Consider the following 25,560-nt stretch of genomic DNA (forward strand, 5'->3'; position numbering starts at 1 on the left):
GGCTAGACTGGATACTCATTGGAAGAGTTGAATATGGACTCTCTATTGAGTGTTGTAGCGCTATGTGTGGGCTCACAGCTGTAATAGTGCAGATGAGGACAGGATGTATTGCTAGTGTTGGCAGGTGCTTTGCCCAGCTTCTCCTAGTTTTAGCTAGAGATTTTGCTCCTTTCCTTTTTTGGACACCAAATCCACCTCAGAATTACATGGAGTAACTTTAAAAACAATTTTTTTCATTATACACTTGGACATTAAAGTAATATTTACATTAAGTGCTGTTTGTATTTTTAGGGGTCTCTAACCAGCTCACTTAAGGCTCAGTCTTCACCTGTATCTGCATCCATACCATGTACCCTCACTACTACAGCTGGTCAAATATCAGCTGGCAGCAAAATCTCAGGTCAGTTCTCATTTCTGTTGAGATGGAAACAAATGGGAGAAGGCCCATCCTTCATAGCACAGGGGGGAAAAAGTCAAGACACTGATTCAGCTTCTGTTGACTGGCCTCTTACTATTTCAGTCTAGAGCAGGGATGGGCAAACTTTTTGGCCTGAGGGCCACATCTAGGTGGGGACATTGCATGCAGGGCCATGAATGTAGGGCTGGGGCAGGGGAATGGGGTTCAGGAGGGGGTGCAGTGTGTGGGAGGGGGCGTAGGGTAGGGAGTTGGGGTGGGGGGTGTAGTGGGGGTTCGGGGTGCAGGCACCAGTCCGGGGCCAGTTACCTTGAGCGGCTCCGAAGTGGCAGCGGCACACAGCGGGGCTAAGGCAGGCTCCCCGGCCCTGTGCCACGTACCACGTCCCTGCAGCCCCAGGGGGACAGAGGGCTCCGTGCGTGTGCAGCCCTTGCCTGCAGGTACCTCCCCCAAAGCTCCCACTGGCCATGGTACCACATTCACAGCCACGCCCTCCCTACCCCCGGCCACAGAGATGTGGTGCTGGCTGCTTCTGGGAGCAGCATGGGGCCTACAGTGACACAGGGGTGGCAATTCTAATGGGCTGGATCTGGCCTGAAGGCTGTAGTTTCTCTCCAGACCAGGGGGGGGAGGGAGGGGGAGGAGAGATCTTTATAAACAAAGGTACAAAAGATAAATGGAACAGCTGCTCAAAACTCAACCCATCCGGATGGTTTTTTGTCTAAAATTCTGCCTTGAAAAAATTCCTTTTTCGTTCTGGAACCAAGTGACTACACTTAATATTTAGCTTGTGTGTTACTTCAAACATTTACACTTAAAGGTATCTGAATTAGACACTGGTGTGTTTAAAAAATCATCAGTTAAAATGGAAGCCTGTTTAGGGCTTGAAAGCATGGTATGCTCAACTGCACTCTGGTATTTTCACTGCACTGTAGCAGCATCAACACGAGATGATTTTGGGGCAAGCTGGTGCATAAGATTCACACCCTGGCTTGCATGCAGTAACTTACTATGTAGGCAAGCTCTTAGACTGTGTAAAGGACTTCCACTGAAGTGAGACAATGACATCCTTATCTAGAGGTAACATATTATTATCCTCTATTGATTTCTGAATTTGTGAGTATTAACCAGAATAACCCCTGCTAGGCAGTCGATAAGTTACCTAGCTTAAGGGCTACTGCAGACCTCCTTACAATTATCAACTATACCAATAGCTTGAAATATGATCAAGAATACACACACACGTTTCAGAGATCAGTGTTAATTTCTACTGTGACCATGCAGAGTTTGGAATTGCCCACATATCTCTATACAATAGTTGTTTGCTGCCTTCAAAGAGAAGATACACATGAATGGACTTTGTGGTTCCGTATCTAAGGCCTGGTCATCACTACAAACTTAGGTCGACTTAAGTCAGTCTAAGTGTGTGTCTACACCAGCAAGTCCCTTCCACTGCTAAGTGGCCTGTAAAGTCGACTTCTCTACTCCACCTCTGCGAGAAGATTAGTGTTTGATTCAACATCCATAGGTCGACGTGGGAATAGTGTAGACACCAGATTGTGTAATTCGAATGAATTGGCCTCCAGGAGGTGTCTCACAGTGCTCTGCTGTGACCACTTTGGAGAGCACTTTCAACTCCACTGCATGACAGACAGGTACACAGGAAATAGCCGCTCCCCTGTTAAAGCCCCGGGAGCTTTTGATGTTTCATTTCCTGTTTGATCAGCATGGAGAGCTTGCCAGCACAGCTGATCATGGAGACTCAAGGCCGCAAACACCCTCCTGCATGGAGTACACAGGAGGTGTTGGATCTTATTGCTGTGTGGGGAGAAGAGCCTGTACAGGCAGAGTTCTGATCCAGCAGAAGAAACATTGACATCTGTATCAAGATCATGCGGGGCATAGGGGAGATTGTGCAGGGCATGGAGGAGGAGGACTACACCAGGGACACACAGCAGTGCCACGTGAAAATAAAGAAGCTTCGGCAAGTATAGCAGAAGACAAGGGAGGCGAACAGTCGTTCTGGTTCTGCCCCACAGACATGCTGCTTTTATGAGGAGCTGCATGCAATTCTTGGCAGTGACCCCATGACTACCCCAAAACACTCCGTAGATACCTTCCAAGAGCCCCGGGCATCCTCGAGCAACAACAAGGAGGATATTGTTGAGGAGGACAAGAATGTGAGGCAGGCAAATGGAGGATCCATTTTCCCCAACAGACAATTGTTTTTAACCCTGGAGCCCATCCCTACACAGGACCAGTTAGCGGCAGAGCATGATGTCGGGCAAGGCACCTCTGGTGAGTACATTTTTCGAATCAAACTCTAGGGGTTACATGCTATTATTTTTATGTTTAATTGGAACAAAAAGTAGGTGCAGTGGGTATGGGTGGCCACTGCAGCTATGTAGAGGGTGCTGTCCGAAAAAGATTCTTTATGCGCATGGGGATGGCCCAGGAATCCTCCATGGAGATCTTTAGGAAGCTTTCATGGAGGTACTTCTGCAGTCTTTTGCAGAAGGTTTCTGGGAAGGTCTGCCTTATTTCACCCACCACAGTAGGACACTTTCCCATGCCACTCCAGTATTAACTCTGCTGTCATAATTACAGCATTGCAGCATAAGGACCAGTTCTGTATCCAGATGCTTGCAACATCTGTTCCTTTGCCTCCTCTTTTACCCTAAGGAGAGTGATATCGCATAAGCTCACTTAGAGGAAACGGGGGAAGTTTTTAATGCTAGCCCTTAAACCACAAACAATTCAACCAATAATCTACCCCCAGTTTGATGAAATATGGGTGTCAACCACATTTTCCCAAACGTGCTGTGGTTGTGATTGGAAGGGATCACCATGTGTTGCAAGCAACACTGAGAAAGAAAAAAAGGGAAGGGGGTGACTTCCTGTTTGTCTCCCCCCACCCCCACCTGTAAAAGTTTGTAAATAACCAAACTAATTAGGGGGCTTTACCCTGGTACGTGTCCTCAAGCACCATCCAAGTTGCTAGGGGGAAAGGAGGCTTTTTTCAGATTCCAACCTGTGATCCTGAGAATGTTTTCACAGAAACAGCAACACAAGACCTCTCAGCCATGCCTCATAGCCTTACTCACCATGGCTGGAGCAACAAACAGTCTCTTGCAATAGCCAGTGGTTGTGATTACGTTGTGGCTTCAAGGTGTATTTTTATTTAAAAACCCGCCAGAAATTATGCACGCACTGTCAATGCTACCCTTGTGCATTGCATTCCTTGCAGCTGAAACCTTGTCCATTGGCGCATCCTCCACACCATGGCAGAGACTCCAGATTAGAAGGCAGAAAAAAGAAGACTCAAGAAGACATGTTCAGTAAGTTAATGTGCGCCTCCGAGCGTGACAAGACAGAGCTCAGAGCATGCAGGATTACACTGTCCGAGAACCTAGACATGAACAGGGAGGACAGAAGAGCATGCAGGGAAAAAGAGCATGCCACACAGGAAGAGATGCTATGGATTATGAAGAAGCAATCAGACATGTTGAGGCATCTGGCTGAGGTTCAAGAACGTCAACTGGATGCTAGAGTCCTTCAGCAGCCTATGCTGAACCTGCTGCTATCATCGCCTAATTCTACATCCTCCTCCCCCAAAAGTCCTATGAGGCGGGGTGCGGGGAGGGGAGGGAGTTTGGTGTCCCTTGCACTCAAAACCAGGGGAGGGTACAAGGACCAGAAGGCGCCTATTCCCACACCTTCGATTGTTATTGCAGTGCATCTCTCAGGAAGCTTTCCTTGTTTCTCCCCAGTGTTATCAGCCCTTTTGCCTCAAGTTCTTACTTTTCTTTTGCTGTCTGTGTGTTTATGTGCATAATAAAACTTAATGGATAGAGGAGAAAAGGCTCTTCATTCATTCAACATGTGGTGGTTGGTGTGGGTGGAGTTTACAGGGGAGAAAATGCAATGGAGGGGACAGTTTGGTAAGGGACAACACAGATAAATGTCACATTACTCTGGCTCATTGCTGAAGCTTGATTTCAAAGCCTCACAGAAATGCAGAGCCCTTCTTATTGTCCTGGTGTGTGGCTGCTCAAAATTGGCTGTCAAGTGATCTGCCTCAACCCCCCCATCTGGGTGGAAACTTTTCTCCCTTTATTTCACACATAGGCACACAGACACACAGCAAACAGCAATAACAATAGGGATATTGCTTTCACTGAGGTCTAACTTAGTAAGCAAACACCACCAGCGACCTTTTAAACATCCAAAGGCACATTCTACCACCATTCTGCACTTGCTCAGCCTATGGTTGAACTGGTCCTTACTGGTGTCCAGGCTGCTGTTGTATGGCCTCATGAGCCATGGGAGTAAGGGGTAAGCTGGGTCCCCCAGGATCATGATTGGGATTTTAATATCACCAATGATTATTTTGCAGTCTGGAAAGAGAGTCCCTGCTTGCAGCTTTCTGAACAGACCTGTGTTCCTAAAAGATGCACGCATCACGCACCTTTCCCAGCCATCCCATGTTGATGTTGGTGAAACAGCCCCCGTGATCCACCAGCACTTGCAACACCATTGAGAAGTATCCCTTTCGGTTCATATACTCTTTGACAAGGTGGTTTGGTGCTGAGATAGGTATATGCATTCCATCTATCACGCCACCATAGTTAGGGAACCCCATTGTGTCAAAACCATCCACTATGTCCTGCACGTTGCCCAGAGTCACTACCCTTCTTAGCAAAAGTCTGTTAATGACCCTGCAAACTTGGATCACAACAGATCCCACAGTAGATTTACCCACTCCAAATTGATGCCCCACTGACCGGCAACAGTCTGGCATTGCAAGCTTCCACGGAAGTGTTGCCACTTGCTTCTCCGCTGTCAGAGCAGCTGTCATTTTAGTATTGCTGCACTTCAGGGCTGGAGAATGCTCTTCACACAGTCCCTGAAAAATTGCCTTACACATTTGAAAGTTCTGCAACCACTGCTCATCATCCCATAGCTGCATAATGAAGAGGTCCCACCAGTCAGTGCTAGTTTCCCAGGCCCAGAAACGGCGTTCAGCCATGTCAAGGTGATGCATGACTGTTGCCAGCAACTGTAAATTGCCCCACTCCGTCTTCCAGCAGAGCTGCTTGCGTGGCATCACATTGTTCCATGCAGCGACTCCTGTACTGGCTGTGTAAATACTGCAGGATAAGGAACGGGGTGTTTGTAATGTTCACAATAACAGTGTACAGCTGAGCGGGGTCCATGCTTTATCATGCTATGGCATCTGCGCAGGCACCCAGGCTTACGAAAAAAGGCACAAAAATGCTTGGTTTGTTTGCCATTGATATGGGGGGGAGGGGAGTGGAGGTAAGTGCATAATAGGAGGCCAATGCCATGTTTCCATAACCATCCATTGAATGGCTTATAGGACCAAAGCATTGGCAAGCCCAACTCAAAATACCACTCAGCTACGTGCACTGTGTGATAGCTTCCCACAGTACAGTGCTCCGTGCATCAATGCAAGCCCGGCTAGTGAGGATGCACTCCGCTGACCCAGTGAGTAGTGTGAACACGCAAGATCGACTTGCTTAAATCGGAGGCTCAGTGTCGACTTACATAAAGTTGACTTAACTTTCTAGTGTAGACATGGCCTAAGAGTGAAGAAGTGATGGGTAGTAGGTGGGCATTAATCTATTCTACTGTAGCTACCTAGTTCAACCATCCAGTATGGTATATAGGCCGAAAGAGGAACCTGACAAGCAGTTGGTGCACAACACACTCTGATACCTGGAACTTGGCAGTTCTGGGTTAGTTATTAGAAAATGAGACACGGCTATTTCGTTGCAAATGGCTTTAAATAGTAGTTGAATGTACTTCAGCATGAATTAATCACTAATCCGTTTGACTGCACGTTTGGTTTTCTGTGACTTCTGAGGTTTGTGCTCAGATGTGATCAAAGCGACTGTGAAACATTTTCTCCCTCCAGGCTCTTCTGGCTTTTGCGTATCAGTTTGGGGATACTCTAGAGACTGTTAATCAGTGTTGTTTTTCGGTACACAGCTAAATGATGTCTAGAAATCCATATGAAGGGACTGCTAGAAGAATTATGAAATATGGTGTAGAAAAGGGATTCATGGAGTATGAAAAAGTAGCTATTGCAGAAAAATCCCCACAATGTTACTTGTCTCCTGCGTTATTCAGTTCAACCTTTCGTCTGTTGTAAAAATTAGATAAAAGTAAATAACTAGATAAGTGTGTGCATGCTCGTAAAGCTTACGATTAGAGTGAGCCTTCTGTGTGGAGCAAGACGTCTTTCTGAAGTTATACCAGACTAGAATCCCTCTCCGCTCTTCTGTTAATTGTTTCCAGTGACTTCTCAATAGCAGCTCTGGCTTCTCCATTTCCTTGGTGTCAAGAGGATTCAAAATAAGGAGCCATCTTGCTCTTAAGAAATAACGGTTAAGAGCAGTTAAAACTTGGAGGGGTTGGGGTTTTTTTGTTTGTTTTTGGGAGGGGGTTGGATCTAGGTTCTTCAAGTAGCAAGAGCCTGTAGCCTCTGAAAAGTCAGTACACCGCTACCCCGCTATAACGTGACCCGATATAATATGGGTTTGCATATAGCGTGGTAGCAGCAGGGCTCCGGCAGCACTTTAAAGAGTCGAGGGGCTCTGACTGCTGCGGGGAGCCCCGAGCCCTTTGAGTCACCGCCGGAGCCCTGCCTCCACTACCCCAGGGCTGTGGGAGTGGGGCTGGGCTGGTGATTTAAAGGGCCTGGGCTCCCCACAGAGGCCAGAGCTCTTTAAATCACCGCCTGAACCCTGTCGCTGCTACCCTGGGGCTGCAGCAGCAGGGCCCGCCAGCAATTTAAAGGGCCATGGACTGCTGCAGGGAGCCCTGGACCCTTTAAATCACCCCTGGAGCCCTGCTGCTGCTACCCTGAGGCTGCGGCAGCAGGGCCTGCTGGCGATTTAAAGGGCCTGGGGCTCCCCGTGGCCAGAGCCCCGGGCTCTTTAAATCACTGCTGCAGCCTTGCCACCACTACCCCAATATAACAGTGTTTCACTTATAACGCGGCAGGGATTTTTGGCTCCCCATGACCGCGTTATACTGGGGTAGTGGTGTATTTAGAAGAGCTATCTTTTTTTGTTAGGCAGATCACCTAGTACTCATCCTTTCCCGCCATAGACAAGAATACCTCAAACCATAGTATCACTCAAGATTGTTCAGTTACATGTAGCTTGAGAATTGCAAATTAGTGCCCCTTTTCCCTCTTGCAAAATGTAAAATGCGATGGGGCTGAGAAGATTAAGAATTACAATGATGCTTACTTGTTTCACTGTATAAAGAAAAGAGGAAATCAGTGGTGACAGGAGGAGTTGATCTTCACGCATGCATTAGATAGCAGTGCTTGAAATGGGTATGGGGTTTATAAAACCTCTTGCATAAATTTCTGAAATCCATTGCATCGTTGATACACATGAAATATTCTCTTTAAGAAGCAAGCTACATCTATGGATTAATCAGAGAATAGAGCTAATAAAAGTCGTCAGAAACCACATTTCACATAACAAAACAATACATAAAAAAAGAACATGAACCTCTTAAAATGTTAGTTGAAAATGTCAGATGTTGAATTTGATAGTACCTTCTCTGTATTTGAACACTGGTTGTTATGGTGATGGTTTCAGGAAGGAACACTGTCAAGGATCTCTTGGTAGATTTTGTTTGCGCTATAATATTTATTATCTTATGAGAGAATGTGACCACTAACCTTGCTCCTAGTCAAATGCAAATTATTGCTTCAATTTTGTTAATGGTTCAAGTGATCTGCAGTCTTGCACTAGTACCATTAATACTTTTATGTAATACTTCCTGAGGATATGATGATAGAATTTTGCAAGACTTTTGTTTTCTGTTGTATTTCCAGTTTGTGCAATAGGACACAATGTGTGTTTGTGAAATGCTCTTTTCCTTTTGATACTGCACACGGTCCATCAGATATGTGAGAACTCTGCTGGGCTTGGCCTAAAAGATTCTCTAGCTACAGTACATGACATGACAGGCCTATACTTAGGGGGACCTGAAGGTGAAAAGATGATGCACTGGTTTTGTATGTTCTGTTTTCTGCAACTTTTGTTGTTCTTGTAACCCCAGGGCAAGGGACAGCAAAAGCAGTTGCAGCTGTGACCTCTCCTACAGTGACTTCAACTCCAGTGGCCGCTGCACAGTTTAACCAGACATTTTCATTCTCTTCATTGGGGTCTGTTATGAGCCTTTTTATTTCTGTATGATATATCTTCTAAGTACTATAATGCTTCTACAGCAAATAGTATCAGTGAGCTATGTAGCAATGAAAAATAGCTACTGTAATTAATTATAAAAACTTTCTATCAGTTTGTGTGTAATTGAAGCTAATGGCTCCAGTCAAGGGCTTGGCAAGGCTTATGTGCTTCATAGAAGGACTACATAAGCAAGGTTAGAAGAGCTGTGGGAATTTGGCACAATTTTATTTTGCTGTGAACATTCTCCATCAGGAAAAGTGGATGAAGAATTCTGTTCATAGGTTTTGAGTGACTGGCTGGCAGCATGGCATTAGCTGGGTTGTGGAAAACGTATACAATTCTAGGAACCTCTGAATACGTTGGGTTAAAATCCAAGGGTTTAATTGAGGTTGTAAATGTGATAGTGTATTTAGTGGTTAAAGCACCATCCTGATGGTCAGGCAAACTGAATTCGCTCTCTGCCTCCCAAACGTGCAGCAGACACACCACACTCTACCTATATGCTTAGAAGTGTAGAGTAGAGTGCTCCCCTTTGGAGGGGGGCAGAAAAAAACATGTTGGGGGTTAGTCACTTCTCTGTGAAGAAGATCAAGACAAAATGGATCTGGCTTTCTTATCACCTCTTTATCCAGCCAGGACAGAGAAGTAACAGTGGAGCTTTTCCTAGAAGCTAGAACAAGAACATGAGAGAATGAACCTTCAAATCATCAGCTCGTAGCTGTTGAGAAGGCCTGAAGTTTCCTCTTCCAGAGGCTAAAATTGAGAGGCAGGGAATTGGGGCAAACCTTTGACTATCTTTGTAACCTTTGCTGATAGGTTTTGTTCTCCAGTTAATTTTTCTAACCCTGGATTATACAGATGTCCATTACAAAAGGGAGAGTGCACATGCTAACAAGGTTCTGATACACACAAGCACTGAAATTTCCACTTATGGCTGGAAATCTGGACAGACGGTCCAGTTTGAACTCACTGAAGTTAAAAAGGACACAACAGCATGAATGCCATATTGTGACTTGAAAAGTAATCCACTCATGGAGGTGACTACAGTCCCAGTGCCATCTGGTGACTTCTGTTACATAAGCAATAACACTCAGTGAGGCATGTGTTACAATGAGATAACAGCCTGGTGTTATCACATTATAACCTTTATTCTAAAATGCTTCAAAAAAATTTAGAAACATAATATATATTTTTAAATGTACTTGGCAAAGGCAGGTAAAATAGATATTCTGCGCGTATTTAACATTCAAGTGAATTTTTTTTTTTTTTTTTTTTTTTTTTTTTTTGGAAGCAGATGTAGGCAAGTATTTTAAAACAGAGGTTTGGGAATTCCCTTTGAGTTCTGTTGCAGACTGCACTTCTCCAATGATTTTAGTCTCTTAATCCCTCTTGCCTTAGTTTATTAATCTGTATGTTGGGTATAACACGTAAGCACTTTGACTTGTTGCACTCTTCAAAGGACCCAGGTATTTAATCTTTAAAAGAGGAAGTTGAAATTTGGATATAAAAGAGAAAATCAACAACCCTCTCAAATTACAGCCCCCTTGTCATAGCTTAGAGTGTATCCGGTGGATGTGGACCCTCTGTGATTGTGCCAGCAGAGTGTAATGAAACAACCCAGACTTTCTCCTAAAGCTGCAGCAGCAGCATCTGTCTCAGACTCAGGGTGATGTGGCCAGAATGCTGAAATTCCTGCAGGCTTTTAGGTTCCCTGAAGGATCCCAGACCTCATTATGCTGGCTTTATTCTGTATTCAGCTAAAACTAGATTAAAATATATTTCAAGAATTCCTCTCCTTAAAGTATGTTTGTATTAACTGAGTTATGGAAATAATATTTTAATGTATATAATGTGGATGGTTTCCTCCTTCATGAGTGGTAGCAAAGAGCATATAATTATCCCATAAATCTATATATATAAAATCATTTGGCTTTAAGGCTGTCACTTGATTTTAAATAAATCCATGTGCTTCCTATAGCTGCTGTTGCCATTAGTCTCTACCAGATCCATTTTCTGCTGAGTCAACTTATTGTATGGAGCTTTTCCTAACAGTGAATGGAAGAGAGGAGCGAAACAGCAGAGGAGGAAGGACATAGGAAGATCAAGTGGTCAGAAGATTCTTGAATTGAACTGAACTCTTACTGTCTATAATTTTCTAAGAGCTTTGTCATATGTAGGGAAACGAATGTAAGCCATTCTCCCTGCATGTGTCAATTGCTGTACAGAAGTGTTTCCAGTCATAACAGGTTTGCAGGAGGGAAGCAGGGATACGTACACAAATCCTGAGTTTTGTACACCCTGTGGTGGGAATCTGGGTTTCACTGGCTGTGTTAGTCATGAGGAAGGAAGTATTAATACTATATAAACTAAATATCTTCTGTCCCTTTTTCTTTTTGTCCCTAGGACTGGGTTTAATTTTGGTGCAGCCACATCCACTGCATCAACACCACCCAACCTTTCTGCCTCACAAGGTAAATTGTGTGAAGTGTGAAATAATATCTTTTCTATTTTTCCTCTAGATGAATATTTAATATCTTTTTCATGCATACAATTCTTGTGTTGTGTTGCTGCTTTTCTGTTAAAACTGCAGTAGTTGCAGCAATAATGTGTTTTTATTCATATGCTGGATTAAGCCATGTAATATGCAGGGATCCAGGCCACGTGCCTTTCAATTAAGAGTACGCAAAATATTTGTTCCCAAGAACATCTAGTGAAGTATTAGCATATGAAAAGGGCAGTATCTGAAATTATTTCCTCCACTGTCTTTAATCTGCAGGCTTTAAAATGGCATAGGTATAGGTGGCTGGCTGCTTAGTGCCAGCAGCCTTAAGTAGAACATATACATGGTGAGTGATTTTGGAACGATTTATAGCCGCATGCTTCTCAGAAGCTGATGTGAAAAACAGGCAGGCTGCCTCTCCTACTTAATCCTTTGGTAGATCATATTTACCAATAACTACCTGAATGGAAGAGCCCCTGCTGTATCAGTGTGCAATTATTCCATCTCTTGCAAGGGGGAAGAACTGATTTCATTTAATCTTCAACTTCCAGATCAAGATCTTACAAATTTGGATAAATAACAGTGGTGAAGGGGGATTGGAAGGTTTAATAGACCTAATGAACTATTTGTAGTGCTCTGCATTACACATGAGTAATTTCAGTTCCTCATGATACTTTCCCTGGATCAGCAAGACTACCCTAGCCTTGGTTAGCTATTTATGGTGGAGCTGGGAATTGAGTGAAGAAAACTGGTAAAGACCTTAAAGTTTCATGAGGAAATAAGTCATACTAATTCAATGTCTGTTTCTAGTATATATTAGTCTGTATCACTTTGACCTTTTAATTTATTTTTTAAAATATGGGTCATTAAGGGCAGAGAAGAGAAATTAGGGCTTCTCAATCTTGCTGTCTCTCTGGTCCCAAAACTACTTGGTCTTTTTATTGGCTGATTCCCATGTCAAGTCTCTTACACTCTGTCTAAATACCACAAAACTAATAGATAATTTAAGCATATTGTACCATATTTGTATGTCCAAAGTAGGCATATAAATGTGATGAAATATATAAAATATACAATCATACTGAAAATTTTCTGCATACTAAATTGCACATTCTGATAACTATATATTGAATAAATGTTATTACATTTGGGAGCTTTTCTTCAGTATTTCAAAGATTATAATAGACTAGACAAAAGTGGCTAATGCTCTCTATATAGCTAAGATTTTATATAAAAAAACTTAATTCTGTAGAAAACTTTGCAACTTCCAGAAAACAGCTTTGTGACCCAACCTTAGCTGAGAGCCACTGCTTTAGACTAATTCTTCACTGCATGTCAGAACCTTTTTCCTAAGTACATAAAGAGTATAAAAAGTGGAGGTAACTGCAAGATGTACTGTAGTAAAGAGAGTGAGCTTTTTAGTTAATTATAACTGTTGAAAAATGAAGGAAGTAAGAGCACGTACAATGGCTATCTATAATGAAATAGGCCTCAAATATAGCCATTGTTACCCTCATGAAAGCAGGGCTTGGGAAAGTGGCAGAGATAGTTAATCATCTGATGCTCATGAGACTGTAAAGTCTTTGAGGTAGGAGCATTTTCTTCATACTTGTCTGTAAAGCACTCAGCATGCTGGTACTATACAGATAAATGAGTGTTGCAACCTGTAACTCATTTTAATTCCTTTTATGTCTCTGTACTAGTGACAGCCCCTGTTAAAGAGTCAAGTCAGCCTGATGCATTTTCACTTGGTGGGGGTACTAAATTTGGAACAGTTCCGGAGAGCTCATTTACCTTTGGGTCCATCAAGCCAGCCAGTGTTTCAGGAGTCTCCATGACGAGTGGCTCTTCTGTAGATGCCACCCAGATGAACAGCAAACCTGCTCCGACTGCCACTTCTATTCCCTCCACAACCTCTGGCAAACTGGAAGTCCTTCCATCAAAGCCAGGAGATAATTTATTTCACAGTAATATGGCTGGGGAAACTCTTGGGAGCTTCTCAGGATTAAGGGTTGGTCAAGCAGATGATAATACCAAAGTCAATGTTAAAGCTCCATCTACCAACATTGCTGGTGGACAGCCAACTAAAACATCCACAATACCTTCTGGATTTACCTTTAACAGCCCTCTGCAGTTAGGGAAACCTGTGGAAGCCACTTCAACATTAGTCATGGCCACCAGTACAGCATCCACATCAGTCAGCACAAATACTACAGGCAGCATATTTGGCAATGTCCAGTTAACCAGCACCGGGTCTTCTGGGGTATTTAGTCTTGGAGGATCTTCAGGTGGCAGCAAGCCTGCTTTTTCATTTGGCCTTCCACAAGCAAACATTGTCACAACATCCGCCTCTGTACCTGCAACTCTCCCCACTTCAGCATCCCTGTCATTTGTAAGTCTTTTGAGTTCAGCACCAACTGCTGTATCCCCAGCAACTTCTAGTAATGGCGCAGGGGATGTCAAGCTACCACCTTTGTCTGAAAAGCCACCTGAAGGTGAAATACTAACAACTGTGTCTGCGCCTCTAACTTCTCAGCCACAAACAACTCAACCACAATTACAACTGTCCGATTCTGTTAAAGACGAACCTACTTTATCTCAGTCTATAGCAGGTGATGCAGATGTTACGGGTCCTAGCACCTCCTTGACTCCTTCCACAGATACAATCTCTACAGCTACCTGTGCTACTGAGTCTAAGGCAGAGGCAGTTCCTCCAGTCTCTACCTCTGCCCCACTGGACCAGAACATTTCAGTGACCACAGCTGCAGCAGATGTTGTCATCGCCCCTTCTGCAGAAATTACAAGCACGTTGGCTACCACCAAGGATATTGATACATCTATTCAAAGCCCAGCTGCAGGTACTTCTGTATTTGGGACTGTTTCTTCAAGTTCCTCAGTGTTCTCTCAACCTCCAAATTCCAGTTCTTCTTCCTCGGCCTTTAGTCACCCTGCTGGTGACACAACCACCACCCCTTCCACTCCTGTTTTTGGACCGCTAACAGCAGCTACCACAGCATCTTCTCCATTTGGTCAACACACTAGCAGCACTATCTCCACTACTGCAGCTACTACTCAGGTAGCTGGCTCAGGGTTTGGCGCATCTGCTTTTGGCACAGCAGCTGCGGGTGGCTTTGGTCAACCAGCATTTGGGCAGGCACCAGCCTTTGGACAGCCAGCAAGCAGTTCTTCAAGTGGTTTTACCTTCACTCAAACTGGGTTTGGAACAATGCCTGTTTTTGGCCAGCCGTCTTCCTCCACTGCAACTTCAAGCGGTGGGAATGTCTTTGGAGCACCATCTAGCACCAACAGTCCAAGTTCTTTTTCTTTTGGCCAGCCATCTGCCAGCACTGGTGGTGGACTATTCGGACAAAGCAGTGCTCCAGTTTTTGGACAGAGTGCTGGCTTTGGACAGGGTGGATCAGTGTTTGGTAACAACGCCACTGCCACCACCACTACATCATCTTCTGGATTCAGCTTCTGTCAAGCTTCAGGTAAGAGCGGGTGGTGATGATGGGGTAGTCTAGTTAGAATACAGCTGTCAGGTTGAGGTAGGTGAGCAGTATTTCCTAGGAAAAACTAGGACTAATTTTGATGCCTTCTGCTGGCAGTGGACATACCAACTCCAAAGGTGAGAGACCTGCAGTTGGAAGCTAAACATTTTGATTTAATCCTAATAGTTTCAGTGGGAGCTCTGTTTGAATAAAGACGTAACAGGTTTAGGTTCCCTTTCCTAACTATACCTTGACATGATTCTGAGCAATGTATTGTGCTGCTCATTGACCAATAATTCAAGTGTTTTGGATTCATTGTAGTCTCAAATTACAAAGAATTAAATGGCTATTTAAGGACTTCAGAGCATTACATTAAAGTAAACAGAAATCTAAGGTAAGCCTGTAACAGTGAGGAAATTAATACAGCTGAAGAACCCTCTTAAGTGAACTGTGTTGCATACATGCAGTCAGAGCATATAGATGTACTGTTACATCAGGATCTGAGGGACTAAACCAGATACCTTTAGCCACCCCAGAGCAGTGGGTTAATGAGGAGCTGGTCACCTAGCTAAGTATGCTTTTGCTTTATGAAATGTCTTGCAAATAAACAAAGGGGAAAATATGGCTTCAGAGTCCCTGCCTGTGCAGATAAATTGAATATTTACACAGGCCAGAACCTTGTTTGCCAGTCTCTCATGTTACCTATGTTACTAAAGCAAATTGCTTCTCTGTTCAGGCAGGGTTATAGCACCTTTCATTCAAGGCTCTCAGAAGGCTAAGTGCAAAGTAATATTAGATAAAATGTATTTCCAATTAGACTAATTTAATTATAACAGATGGGACTGTAGGAGACCTGCCTCTTGCATTAACTATAGTAATAAAGAATACTTAAGTCTGGGGGAAGTGAACTCCTGCTAAAGGAAGGTGCTTCTAATTATAGAAACTGCAAATCTTATTACAAAGTATATATTTAAGTGAACTGGGAAATGGAGTCAGGAGTTCTTCTTAATCAAAACATTTCATTATCTTTAACTGGAATCTTTAGGTAACAAAGCTCAGGTCCTCTCTACACGAGGGAAATAAAAATCCTACAGCATTTGTTCATAGATTGCAGCATTACAGTGATGTTAACAGAAATCCAATCAGAAATTCAGTACTGTTAACAACAGCCCAAACACTAAAACTGATTTTATTTCCTGTTTTAAATGGGGGAGAGGGGATAATGACTTTCAAATAAAAGGTAAATAATATTTACCCTTATGTCTTATACCATTCATGTGTTGGTATGTACCAAGTCACTCCAGCTCCATTTGGTGATAACCTTTATGGTATTATAAAGTTAAAACTGAAGTATCATTTAGATCTTGAAGTGCATTGCTCCTTTTTACTGGAGCCTCTGTATTACTCTCTTCTGAGGTACTGAATAGCATTCCCTTTTAAATTGTCTGGTACCATAGTATTGCACAAGATGGAATTATATTGGAGCATCTTTTCCCTTTCTTCTTTGGCCAGGTTTTGGTTCTAGCAACACAGGTTCCGTGTTTGGACAGGCAGCCAACACTGGGGGCGCTGTCTTTGGCCAGGTAACTATGTGTGTTGTCTCTGTGTACATGGCAGGGCCCTGTACTTGCAAATAGACTGGTCCAAATAACTTTGGTTGTATCTAGCAAAATAGAACCTGTTTTATAGTCAGTAAATAAAAACTATCCAAGGCTGTATCAGTAATGTTTGATTATTCAGGGATGTCCCACTGTGGCATCTGAACGAGAAGACGTAGCCACTGGCCCTTCTGTGGCATGCATGGACTCTTGTGCAAGACAGAACCATTTGAAGCAGACAACAGAACAAAACAGTGTGAACAGGTGTCAACACGCCTACCATGCTCATTATGTACCTGCTCCAGGGAAGGGCCAGTGAGCTGTGCATGGAATTGTTGGCTAGGTGCAACAAGGGTAGGCCCTTCAATACATGCGGGGATTGCACTATGTGGATGTGAGACGGGGTGGCTAGTGTGGATGTGATGCACCATTGCAGCTTGCCCTAGTGTGTCCAACCTGGTGCAAGTTACAACTGTACAATTCTCCAGTGTCAGTAAAGCTTGAGAGAGACCTAAGCAGATGCTGATTTTGTTCAGCCTTAAGAGATCACCTTGTTACCTTCTCATCCCTTTTGTATCACTATTGTGAATGGAAATAGGTCAGTCAAAATCAGCTGCATATATGTGGCTTTTTTTTTTTTTTTTTTTTACAGCAAGCTATAATGCTTTCTTGCCTTGTGCCCTTTGTGTTTTTTTAGCAGTCATCCACTTCCAGTGGGGGTTTGTTTGGGTCTGGAAGTGGTGGAAGAAATGGAGGTTTCTTCAGTGGCCTCGGAGGAAAGCCAAGCCAGGATGCAGCCAATAAAAACCCCTTTAGTTCTGCCACTGGAGGATTTGGATCTGCAGCTTCCCAGAGTAAGTAAAGGAGATGAGTATAAAATGTACTGAGCTCCCATCTTGCTTTTGTGATGGTAGTTTTGTCCTTGGGTAATTTCCATGATAGCATGAAAGACCTACTAAGCAACGGAGGGAAGTGGTTTGAGGATGATGTGCTCCTGGAAGTGGGGCGCTCTACCTTTCCAAAATCTACTTTCCTTTGCAGGTTTGTGCAAAATGAACAGGGAAATATTACAAATAAACAGCCATGGGCACAGGGAGAAGTATGAAAACAGTGTGCATATTTTGTAGGGCTTTTCAGTGCCAAAATATAATGGTCTTAAAAATTCAATGCTGTAAGTTCTTGCCACTGAACTTCAACTTTTAAACTGGATGTTAAAACCTGCCTTTCTCAGGGTATCTTAGCAGTCTTTTTCATATTGATGTGTGATACAAGATATTTAGGAGCCAAGGAGGAGCACTGCACTTAAATACAGCCGATGTATTCAATGTATGAATCCACTTACTATTCAGATCCCAGGCAGTTCTGTACAAACATTCCGTCTCTGTTAATCCGTAGACTAAAGATGATGCTGGTGATTTTTACTTTCAAATCTAGGAATGAGTAAGCAAGGATGGAAAATGAGGTTATTTCGAAAGACTGTGAAGTCCCTTCTGCTTAAGAAAACTAGCATCTCCGCTGTTGGGTCAGGAGGCTGGATTTAAAAAAAAACAAACAAAACACAATATGGATGTGCACACCCTTAGGAGCCTCTAACAATTCATAAGCATTTCCAGTGTAATTGCACTCATTCTGGACAAGTGTTCTGGTCCACTTCAGAACATTTCAGAGCTAGTGTAGATGGGTCACATAGCTGCAGACAGTCCTCCCCCTTTCACCCAACAAGGTTTTGCTTTGTAAATTTAGAGAGAAATTATAGTTCAGATTTTATAAAGACAGAGAGAGAGAGAGCAAGCGCGCATTTAGTGTCTGAGTAACAGTGAAAAAAGAAACTTGAAAGTGGGAGCTATTGAGTGGAAGTGAGGCATGCTCTGCAACACAGCTTTCTTGGAGATTTAGTTGGGTTCTATTAATCTAATCTACAGCAAACCATGGAGCCTTCTGACATGCATATCTACACACATCTTGAAGTGCTAGCCTATTCTCTTTTACGGTATTGAGTTCAGCATAGTTTGATTTTTAAGGACCTTCTCCTGACTTTTACTGAAGAGACAAGTTGACATGCCCTTCTACATAGCTCCTACTTTCATAAGCATAAAATGCAGAGGTAATTTAATGACCCACGTTTCCCCCAGGGTAACTGCCCATCAAAGTGGAGTTGTTTTCTGTACAGGCTTGTCAATTTTTCAAGGCCAAAACCACCTTCTGGTGGAAAGTTCAACTCACACATTGCTGGGTTGTGGTTCTTGAAGTGCTGTGTGTATAGTTTGATTCCTAAGACTGGTTAGCAGGGATGACATTTTTAAAAGCACTTACAGACACTTTTAGAAGTAACTTAAGTATTGTGAAAGTCAACAGGATGTAGGTTCCTAAGTAACTTTTGACAACTTGATCTTAATATCCCTTTGGGAAAGGGCAGGAGGAGGGAGGGAGCAAGACCAGAGACTTGTCTTCTTGTTTGAATATTTTACTTTGTAATGTGCTCAGATACTACATGAAGAACACAGTATAAAAATCTAGATAGAGGTTTACAATGGCATGAAATCCAGTCTCCATTAACTTGCATTTCAGATGTTACTCCTTGGAATACAGTTTGGGTGATCTGTGTCCTTTTGCTCCCCCCTCTGCCTGGTCTAAGCAAGATCCTTAGATTTTCCCCATTTAGGTGCAGTAGCAGTTGTTGTGTCCCATTAATGAAGCAGTAACACTACTTTACCTGCGAAAGCAAGTCTGTCATTTCAAACACAACCTTGTTAATACCGCACTGTGTTTGCAGCTGGAGTGGGTGCCTTTTTCTTTCTAATGCCAAAGCCAAAATTTATTACCTTCAGGACTTGAGTCCCAGTGTGTCTCTCAAATGGAAAGTACATTAACTTCATTTTATTAATTAACAAACTATCAGAAATCTATTGACTAATCAAGCAACTGGTGCATGGGGATTGAGTGAGTAGTGGAGGGAGAGGTGAGTTATTTTCACTGCAAGAGGATTTCAGTCCACTGATCTGCATAAATCAATAGAACAACTTCACAAATAGCTAAGGATCGTGGGCTTGAGTGTAACTAAGCCGGTAGAAATGAGCAGCCTGTAACTGAGATGCCATTTTCCTCCTTCAGATGCATTTCTGTATGCATAAGAAAATATTTTAAATCTTTGGCACAAAATTTCACAGGCCTTCAAGTCACTTTTCACATGCAAGATGAGATAGCAAAGAAATGATGAAATCTCAGAATGCATTTAATTCACATGGATGTTTTACAGGGCAACAAGTGTAGTTAGTGGTGTAAAAAGATGGGGGGGGGGTTTAAACATATTGAATGTGGGGACAAGCTGTTCTGTCCTGAGGGCTGACTTTTTACGCCTGTTCAGAGAGTCATTGCAAGGCATATGCTCCCTTTAAGATGCTTTTTTAAAAGCCAATTGTACAGGGGTGATTTTTCATTTTAGGCATTATGTTGGTCATGAAATATTAAAACAGAGAATCTCTGGAAGCTACTAAGGATTTTGTAGGCAATCTAGATGTTTGTGTATATTGAGGAGGAAGAGGAAAAAGCTAATCCGATTCCTCAGAAATTTGCCTCTGGATCTAGTCGTTAGTGCCAGGCTCAAATTATTGGCTGTTAGTGTAAAGTTTTGTATCGTCAGGGCTATCGGATTAAAATTGCATTAGTCTGAGTTTTCTGAACTAGCTGGTCTTTGTAATTCCCTGTGAAACTGACTAAATATCATGCCCACCAGTCTCCAGAATTGAAAATCAGTTTGGAATACTTGGAGTACCATAACCTTATGCATGTATCTGTTGCAGACTGTTCAGTGGTCTGCATAAGCATGTTAACAAGTACATCTATACTTAAACAAAATTAGCCTTTTTTCTTATCAACTGTATCTTTTACTAAATTAGGAGCTTCGAGTGTCTTTATTCTTCTTCCCTTGTAAATTTGTCCATGGCTAGCAGGGAAATAGGAGAAGAGGGATCTAGTGGGTAGGCTGGCTGAAAGGGAGCAATGCAGCTGCCAGCAGGTGGAAGTAGGGAGGAGAGGGAAGCACCCACATTAGCTCTGTATAGTTGAAAGGCCCATTTAAACCCACGTAAGAAGTAATCTGGTCCCTTTATACCCTTTTAACAGTCCACCAGCATTAAAGGCTGTGACTAATTGTTTGTCCTGGCAAGTTTGCCCATTTCTAACTTTAAAATTAATCTTCATGCTAATGGAAAACAAATAGTTCACCAAAGAAGGACTTAGGCCTTTCAGAGTCGTTTGACTACCGAAGCCATAAATTGTTCTGTCTCATGGAAGATAAAAATCTCAGGCCCTGTTTAGCCAGTGAGGCTGTAAGAGCACAAGTGCAGTTGCAAGTTAGACTGCAGTGTGTCATGTCAAGAAATCTTGGCTCTTCCTGCCACAATGGCTAAGAATCTTGAGTTCTTCAAGTGTTTCAGTGTGAATCCCAATGTAGACATGTACATGTGAGTTTGGAATCTTTGGAAAAGCTGTGTCCATCAGTCATGTGTGTACCCCGTGCCTCTTTGTGCTCCCCAGTAAGGGTGCCTAACAGGCAGAGCAGTCCCTCCCCTCCTCTGTCCCTTCTTACCACCCATGATGATGAGGTGGAAGCTAGCGAGGGTCTGACCTGCTTCAGCATTTGTCTGAGCTTCAAAAAACTATTGCAAAAACTGTTCCTCACTTGTGTTAGTTTAGTTATCGATTTTACCATTTAGTTGGACCTTCCCAGAGGGAGAGAGAAGACACCGTAGGGGAAGACCCACTCTACAGCAGAGTGAGGTTGTATAATCACTGGAAACGGCAACTCTAAGCCCTCAGGGTTTAAACCCTGCCCTTCAGGCAAGCACAGCTGTTTCTCTTCTGCCTCAGGGAAGGACACATTGGTGATAAATGCTCCATTTGCTGCTGCTGCTCCTCCTGCAGCCAAAAATAAAGGGATGTAAGGCTCAAACTGCACCTCCCGGAGCAATCCATGAAGGTGGCCTCAGACCTCGGGAAGATCTCATCTATGGTGGAACCAAGGAGCATTTCTTCAGCAAATGCCTCAGTAGCAAGGCTCACTTCTGGTTCCAGTGAAGAGAGGAGGTCAAAAAGACCCATGTCAGCACCGGGAGCGCGTGCACCAACAGGCACCTCCTTGGCATCATCGATGAGGCAGACATCCTCGGCACCAACCCCAGGGCAGAGAGACCCCAAACACCGCATCATATGCCGAGCGCAGCACCTGCAGTGGATGTGCTACCGACAGTGTGGCCAGTACCAGTATAATCTGCCACCATTACTCTCTTGGTGCTACTGGAACCCGCCAGTCTCAGTTATTTCATCCCAAAGAGGGTAACCCAGTATATCGCACTATTATGAGCTCCCAACTGCCCATCAGGAATCAGTTTACCAGACTTTAGGCAACATCCTCAACTTGTTTCCAAAATGTGCCAGAATGCGGATATGCAAGGCTGCTAGGTGAAGCAATCCACGTTTGTTTGTAAAGCACTATGCATTGGACTTAGCTGATAGATCCGATGCCAGATTCAAGAGAACAGTATTCAGATTCCTGATTGACTGATGAACCTGGCACTCATCCATCCTGAAGAGGTTACTGCTTGCCAGTCACTTACAGTGGGATCCATACTGACATACTCGAAGACATGAGAATGGTTACTTACCCTACATTAACTGCAGTTCTTTGAGATGTTGTAAGTAGTGTGGATCCTATGACTTGCCGTCCATCTCTGCTTTTGGAGTCCTCAGCTAACATGGGCTACAGATTGTGAGGGAACAGAGGGAAGGTCGTGGCTGCTCCAACCTTTATCATTCCTCACGGGAGCATGAGTAGGCATAGGACGCATGCAGGGCCCCAAGAGTCGTGGCTGTTCAAAAGATTCTGAACTTGTGTGCGAAAGGTGCATTTGCATCTTCAGTAGGATCCACAGTGACTACGAAGTCTCAAAGAATCAGTTACTCTAGGTCACATAATCATTCTTTTCAAGGCATGAAATCTAGATAGTAAACTTGTGTCACAATGTGTCTGTTTCCAGTGACCACAATTTCTGATTTGAAAGATTGACTTCCACTTAGTGCAATAAAAAGTCTCACACGAGCTGATCAACACTGGAGATAACAGTAGTTACATTTGTCAGTGAAGAATGAAGCAGTGAAGTGGCTACTAGTGCAGTTTATTAGAACAAGGATTAGGACAAGCTCAGTTTCTCTCCATAGACTGCCATTTTGGATATAATATTCATTATGTGCTTTTTGGGAATGTGCATCTTTTGTCTCTTATGAGCTTCACGCGTATCCTTCATCTCTCTAGATACCTCTAGCTTATTTGGAAACAATGGGGCCAAGACCTTTCGATTTGGCAACTCATCTTATGGAGAGCAGAAACCTACAGGCACTTTCAGTTCTGGAGGCGGGACCGTGGCCGCTCAAGGCTTTGGGTTCTCTAGTCCAACCAAAGCAGGTACTGTATTAACAAACCGCTATAAATACCCACACTTACTTGTAAGATATTGAGAAGTGTGTTCCAGTCATCAGAGATCTTCACCCCAGACCCAGTATGTGGAAGATCATATGCATGAGTATTGCCCTTGCATGATACTCCACCATATGGCACCATCTATCTCCTTCAAAAAAAGAGGTCCCAGCAACTGGAAATTCAGATGCTAGATTCAAAACTTAATGATTTAGAACCTGAACTGCACAAAAACTGAGTAGACTTTATCTTCACAGGATTCATTGCAGAAACTGCCATTCCATTTGTAGGGAAGTCAGCTGTAAGCATTAGTGCCAGGCGTATATAGCTCACTGACAGTGTAGCATGCAATATGATTTATAGAACTTATTGTGAACTGGGTGTTTTAGCCTATTGATGATCCCGAATTCCCTTCTTGTGTGACCCGTTATGACATAAACCCATCACGGCCTTGTATGCACCAGTGTCTGTGGTGGGACTTTCCCCAAAAAGTCCAAGTCAGGAAAGCTTCAGATTTACTTTTTTAAAATCAGTCTGACCTTGCTGTTACACATGTGGCCCTTTCTCTTCTATAATTAGTCTGTAGTGAACACTGAAATACATAGTTCTTCATGCTGTTCTGTTGACTCTTACGTTCTTGGAAATCTTGCCTAATCCTTTTTCCTATTCCATGGTAATTTGCCCACTGCAAACAATGGGAGTAACGGTGACTGTGATATGAAGTCTGTTTCAACCCAGCAAGCTGTTTGCCTTCATAATTACCAAACAAAAGTAGAAAACCAAAGAGTTAGATGAAACAAGGATTCTAACCTTAGAATACTCTTCCAGTTGGCACCTTTGCAACTTCGAGTTTCCTTGGAAAAAGTCTATACAAAGGTTGATACCATAGAATTCAGAGAGTGATGCTCCAGCGTACCCCTTACAGAAGTGGTCTTTCATGGGATAGTATTTTAACATGGCAGCCATGGCACTAGTGGTGACTTTACTTTTGGGTAAGTGAGGTAGCTGATACTGTCCGTTGATGCTACTGGCCCCAGTAACCATGTCTAGCGTTTCTCCTAAATACTACTTTCAGTGTGATAGAGTATCAAGCATTCTGCCTATCAGGCCAGCCTTGTGTCTTTTATCTTGCGTGTTGGAGATAGGTGGTTTCAGTGAATGATTCTCCCCTCTCCTTCCTTATTGACGGAAAGGAGATAATTCTCTAACTCCACTTTCAAAATAAATCTTGAGATGGGATTTTCTGGCAGGTTATTGTAGAAGCCCATTTATTGATGTGGAACCTCCTTGAAGCCCTTTCCCCATCCAAGTCTAGGTGTTACACACAATAAAAATAGTCTGTAGTTTCCTTTCCTATTTAGTGTGGGATGAAGAAGCGGCATGATATGCTACAGAGTGCTTTTCCTGGTTTGCTGTCTATATATTGTGTTGCCTTCTCATTTTTGTGTTGATTAACACACAGTATACAGGAGAGTCCGGTCCAGAACGAAGCTCCAAGGAGCTAGGTAAAGACCTGTGTCTCTAGAAAGAAAGTGTAACTGGATATCTGATCTGTGTTTCAATAATTCAGCCCCAGCTTTTATTTTTTCCAGACCTTTGTGTTTACAACCAGACAGTATCCATTATCTTGGCCTGGACTGGAATTTCACCCTGGGTATTAAAATGCATAGTGTTATCCCAAACCTCAGCCTTAATTGAACAAACCACCAAGTGCTCTTTGAGATCCATGTAGTCAGTTCTAAACAGGCAAACAGCATCAGCAGAGTGAATGTAGAGTAGAAAAATCTTAATAAAAGGTTTTTATTCGGTTGTGTAGAAGGAGGAGGAGGTTAAGACACTGAATAGGACCTTGAGGCCTAGTTTAATTCTTGGCTCTGTCACTGATTTCTTGCATGACCGTGAACAAAGCACGTAATCCCGTGACTTGGTTCCCCATCTCTAATTGGAAGTTAAAAAAAAAAAAAAAAAATCTCCTTCCCTCATTAGTCCTTTAAAGGTAAATTTATTGTTTGAGATGCTCAGATGCTATGGTGAGTAGCGTATAAGAACATAGTGTGATACAGGAGGGCCAGGGAGCGGTGGTAGAGGGGAAATATATATGCCCTAGGCTAATTAAGGTGTGGTTCCCTGTAGACTAGGTAGGGTTGCTACAGGTTAATTGGAGCACCTGTAGTCAGTTAAGGCCCTGTCAGAAACCTAATAAAACCCTCTGCTTCAGGCAGTCAGAAGAAGAGGAGGAAGGAGAGAGGATTGGAGCTTGGAGGTATATGTGAGATGTGAAAGACCAGAGAACCAAAGTAAGGGAGATCCTGCCCAGGCAGGGTGGGACATTCCCTCCCCGAGTGTCTAAGGACCGAGGGTAACCCCAACCAAGGCGGAAGAGGGTAAGAGACCCGCAAGGGTTGAGAGGGGTTGGGACTCAGAGCGAGGAGCAAAACCAGACCCATCCCGCGCTTCCCTCCTCTACCACCTTCCCGGGCCACTAGTGGGGCCCTTGGCACCCAAGAGCAGGGGCAAGGGGTGACGTCTTAGCACCCTCCCCCCAAGAAAAGCGCAGGACCCGCCATACAAACATCGGCCATCTTGTCACAATAGGTAGAGAAGAGCAAATCTTACCCATTGCATTGAGATTCCTTCCATGTTTTTAAGGATCTATGTGCAGCACAATATTCTTGATCCAACAGGTTTGTGTATAAGATATTTTTGGTATCAGATATGTAGCTATGGTAAAATATCTCCTGTTGCATTTGTTGGGGGTGTTGTCAGTGGAACCAACCTATGCAGGGAATTTTTTTTGCACAGGAGTTCCTTCAGATCTTAACTTATCTAATTCCTGGTGATTAGGTTTGT

General features: G+C 43.3%; 1 protein-coding gene across 6 annotated transcripts in view; it reads left to right on the top strand.

Annotated features, from left to right (window-relative positions):
• NUP214 (nucleoporin 214) overlaps window positions 1-25,560 on the top strand; it is a 74,721-nt gene that overhangs the window by 42,733 nt on the left and 6,428 nt on the right. For 4 of the 6 annotated variants that reach the window (XM_032797688.2, XM_075060656.1, XM_075060657.1 and 1 more), the window contains 7 exons: window positions 292-400; window positions 8,522-8,627; window positions 11,053-11,120; window positions 12,850-14,640; window positions 16,153-16,223; window positions 16,936-17,092; window positions 22,549-22,698. In XM_032797688.2, the coding sequence (XP_032653579.1) occupies window positions 292-400; window positions 8,522-8,627; window positions 11,053-11,120; window positions 12,850-14,640; window positions 16,153-16,223; window positions 16,936-17,092; window positions 22,549-22,698 (2,452 nt within the window). Of the gene's footprint in view, window positions 1-291; window positions 401-8,521; window positions 8,628-11,052; window positions 11,121-11,425; window positions 11,458-12,849; window positions 14,641-16,152; window positions 16,224-16,935; window positions 17,093-22,548; window positions 22,699-25,560 lie in introns of those variants that run through there. The other 2 variants (XM_032797689.2, XM_075060659.1) reach the window with 2 other exon arrangements.

Source organism: Chelonoidis abingdonii, chromosome 24 (genome assembly GCF_003597395.2).
Source record: "Chelonoidis abingdonii isolate Lonesome George chromosome 24, CheloAbing_2.0, whole genome shotgun sequence".
Taxonomy (NCBI): domain Eukaryota; kingdom Metazoa; phylum Chordata; order Testudines; family Testudinidae; genus Chelonoidis; species Chelonoidis abingdonii.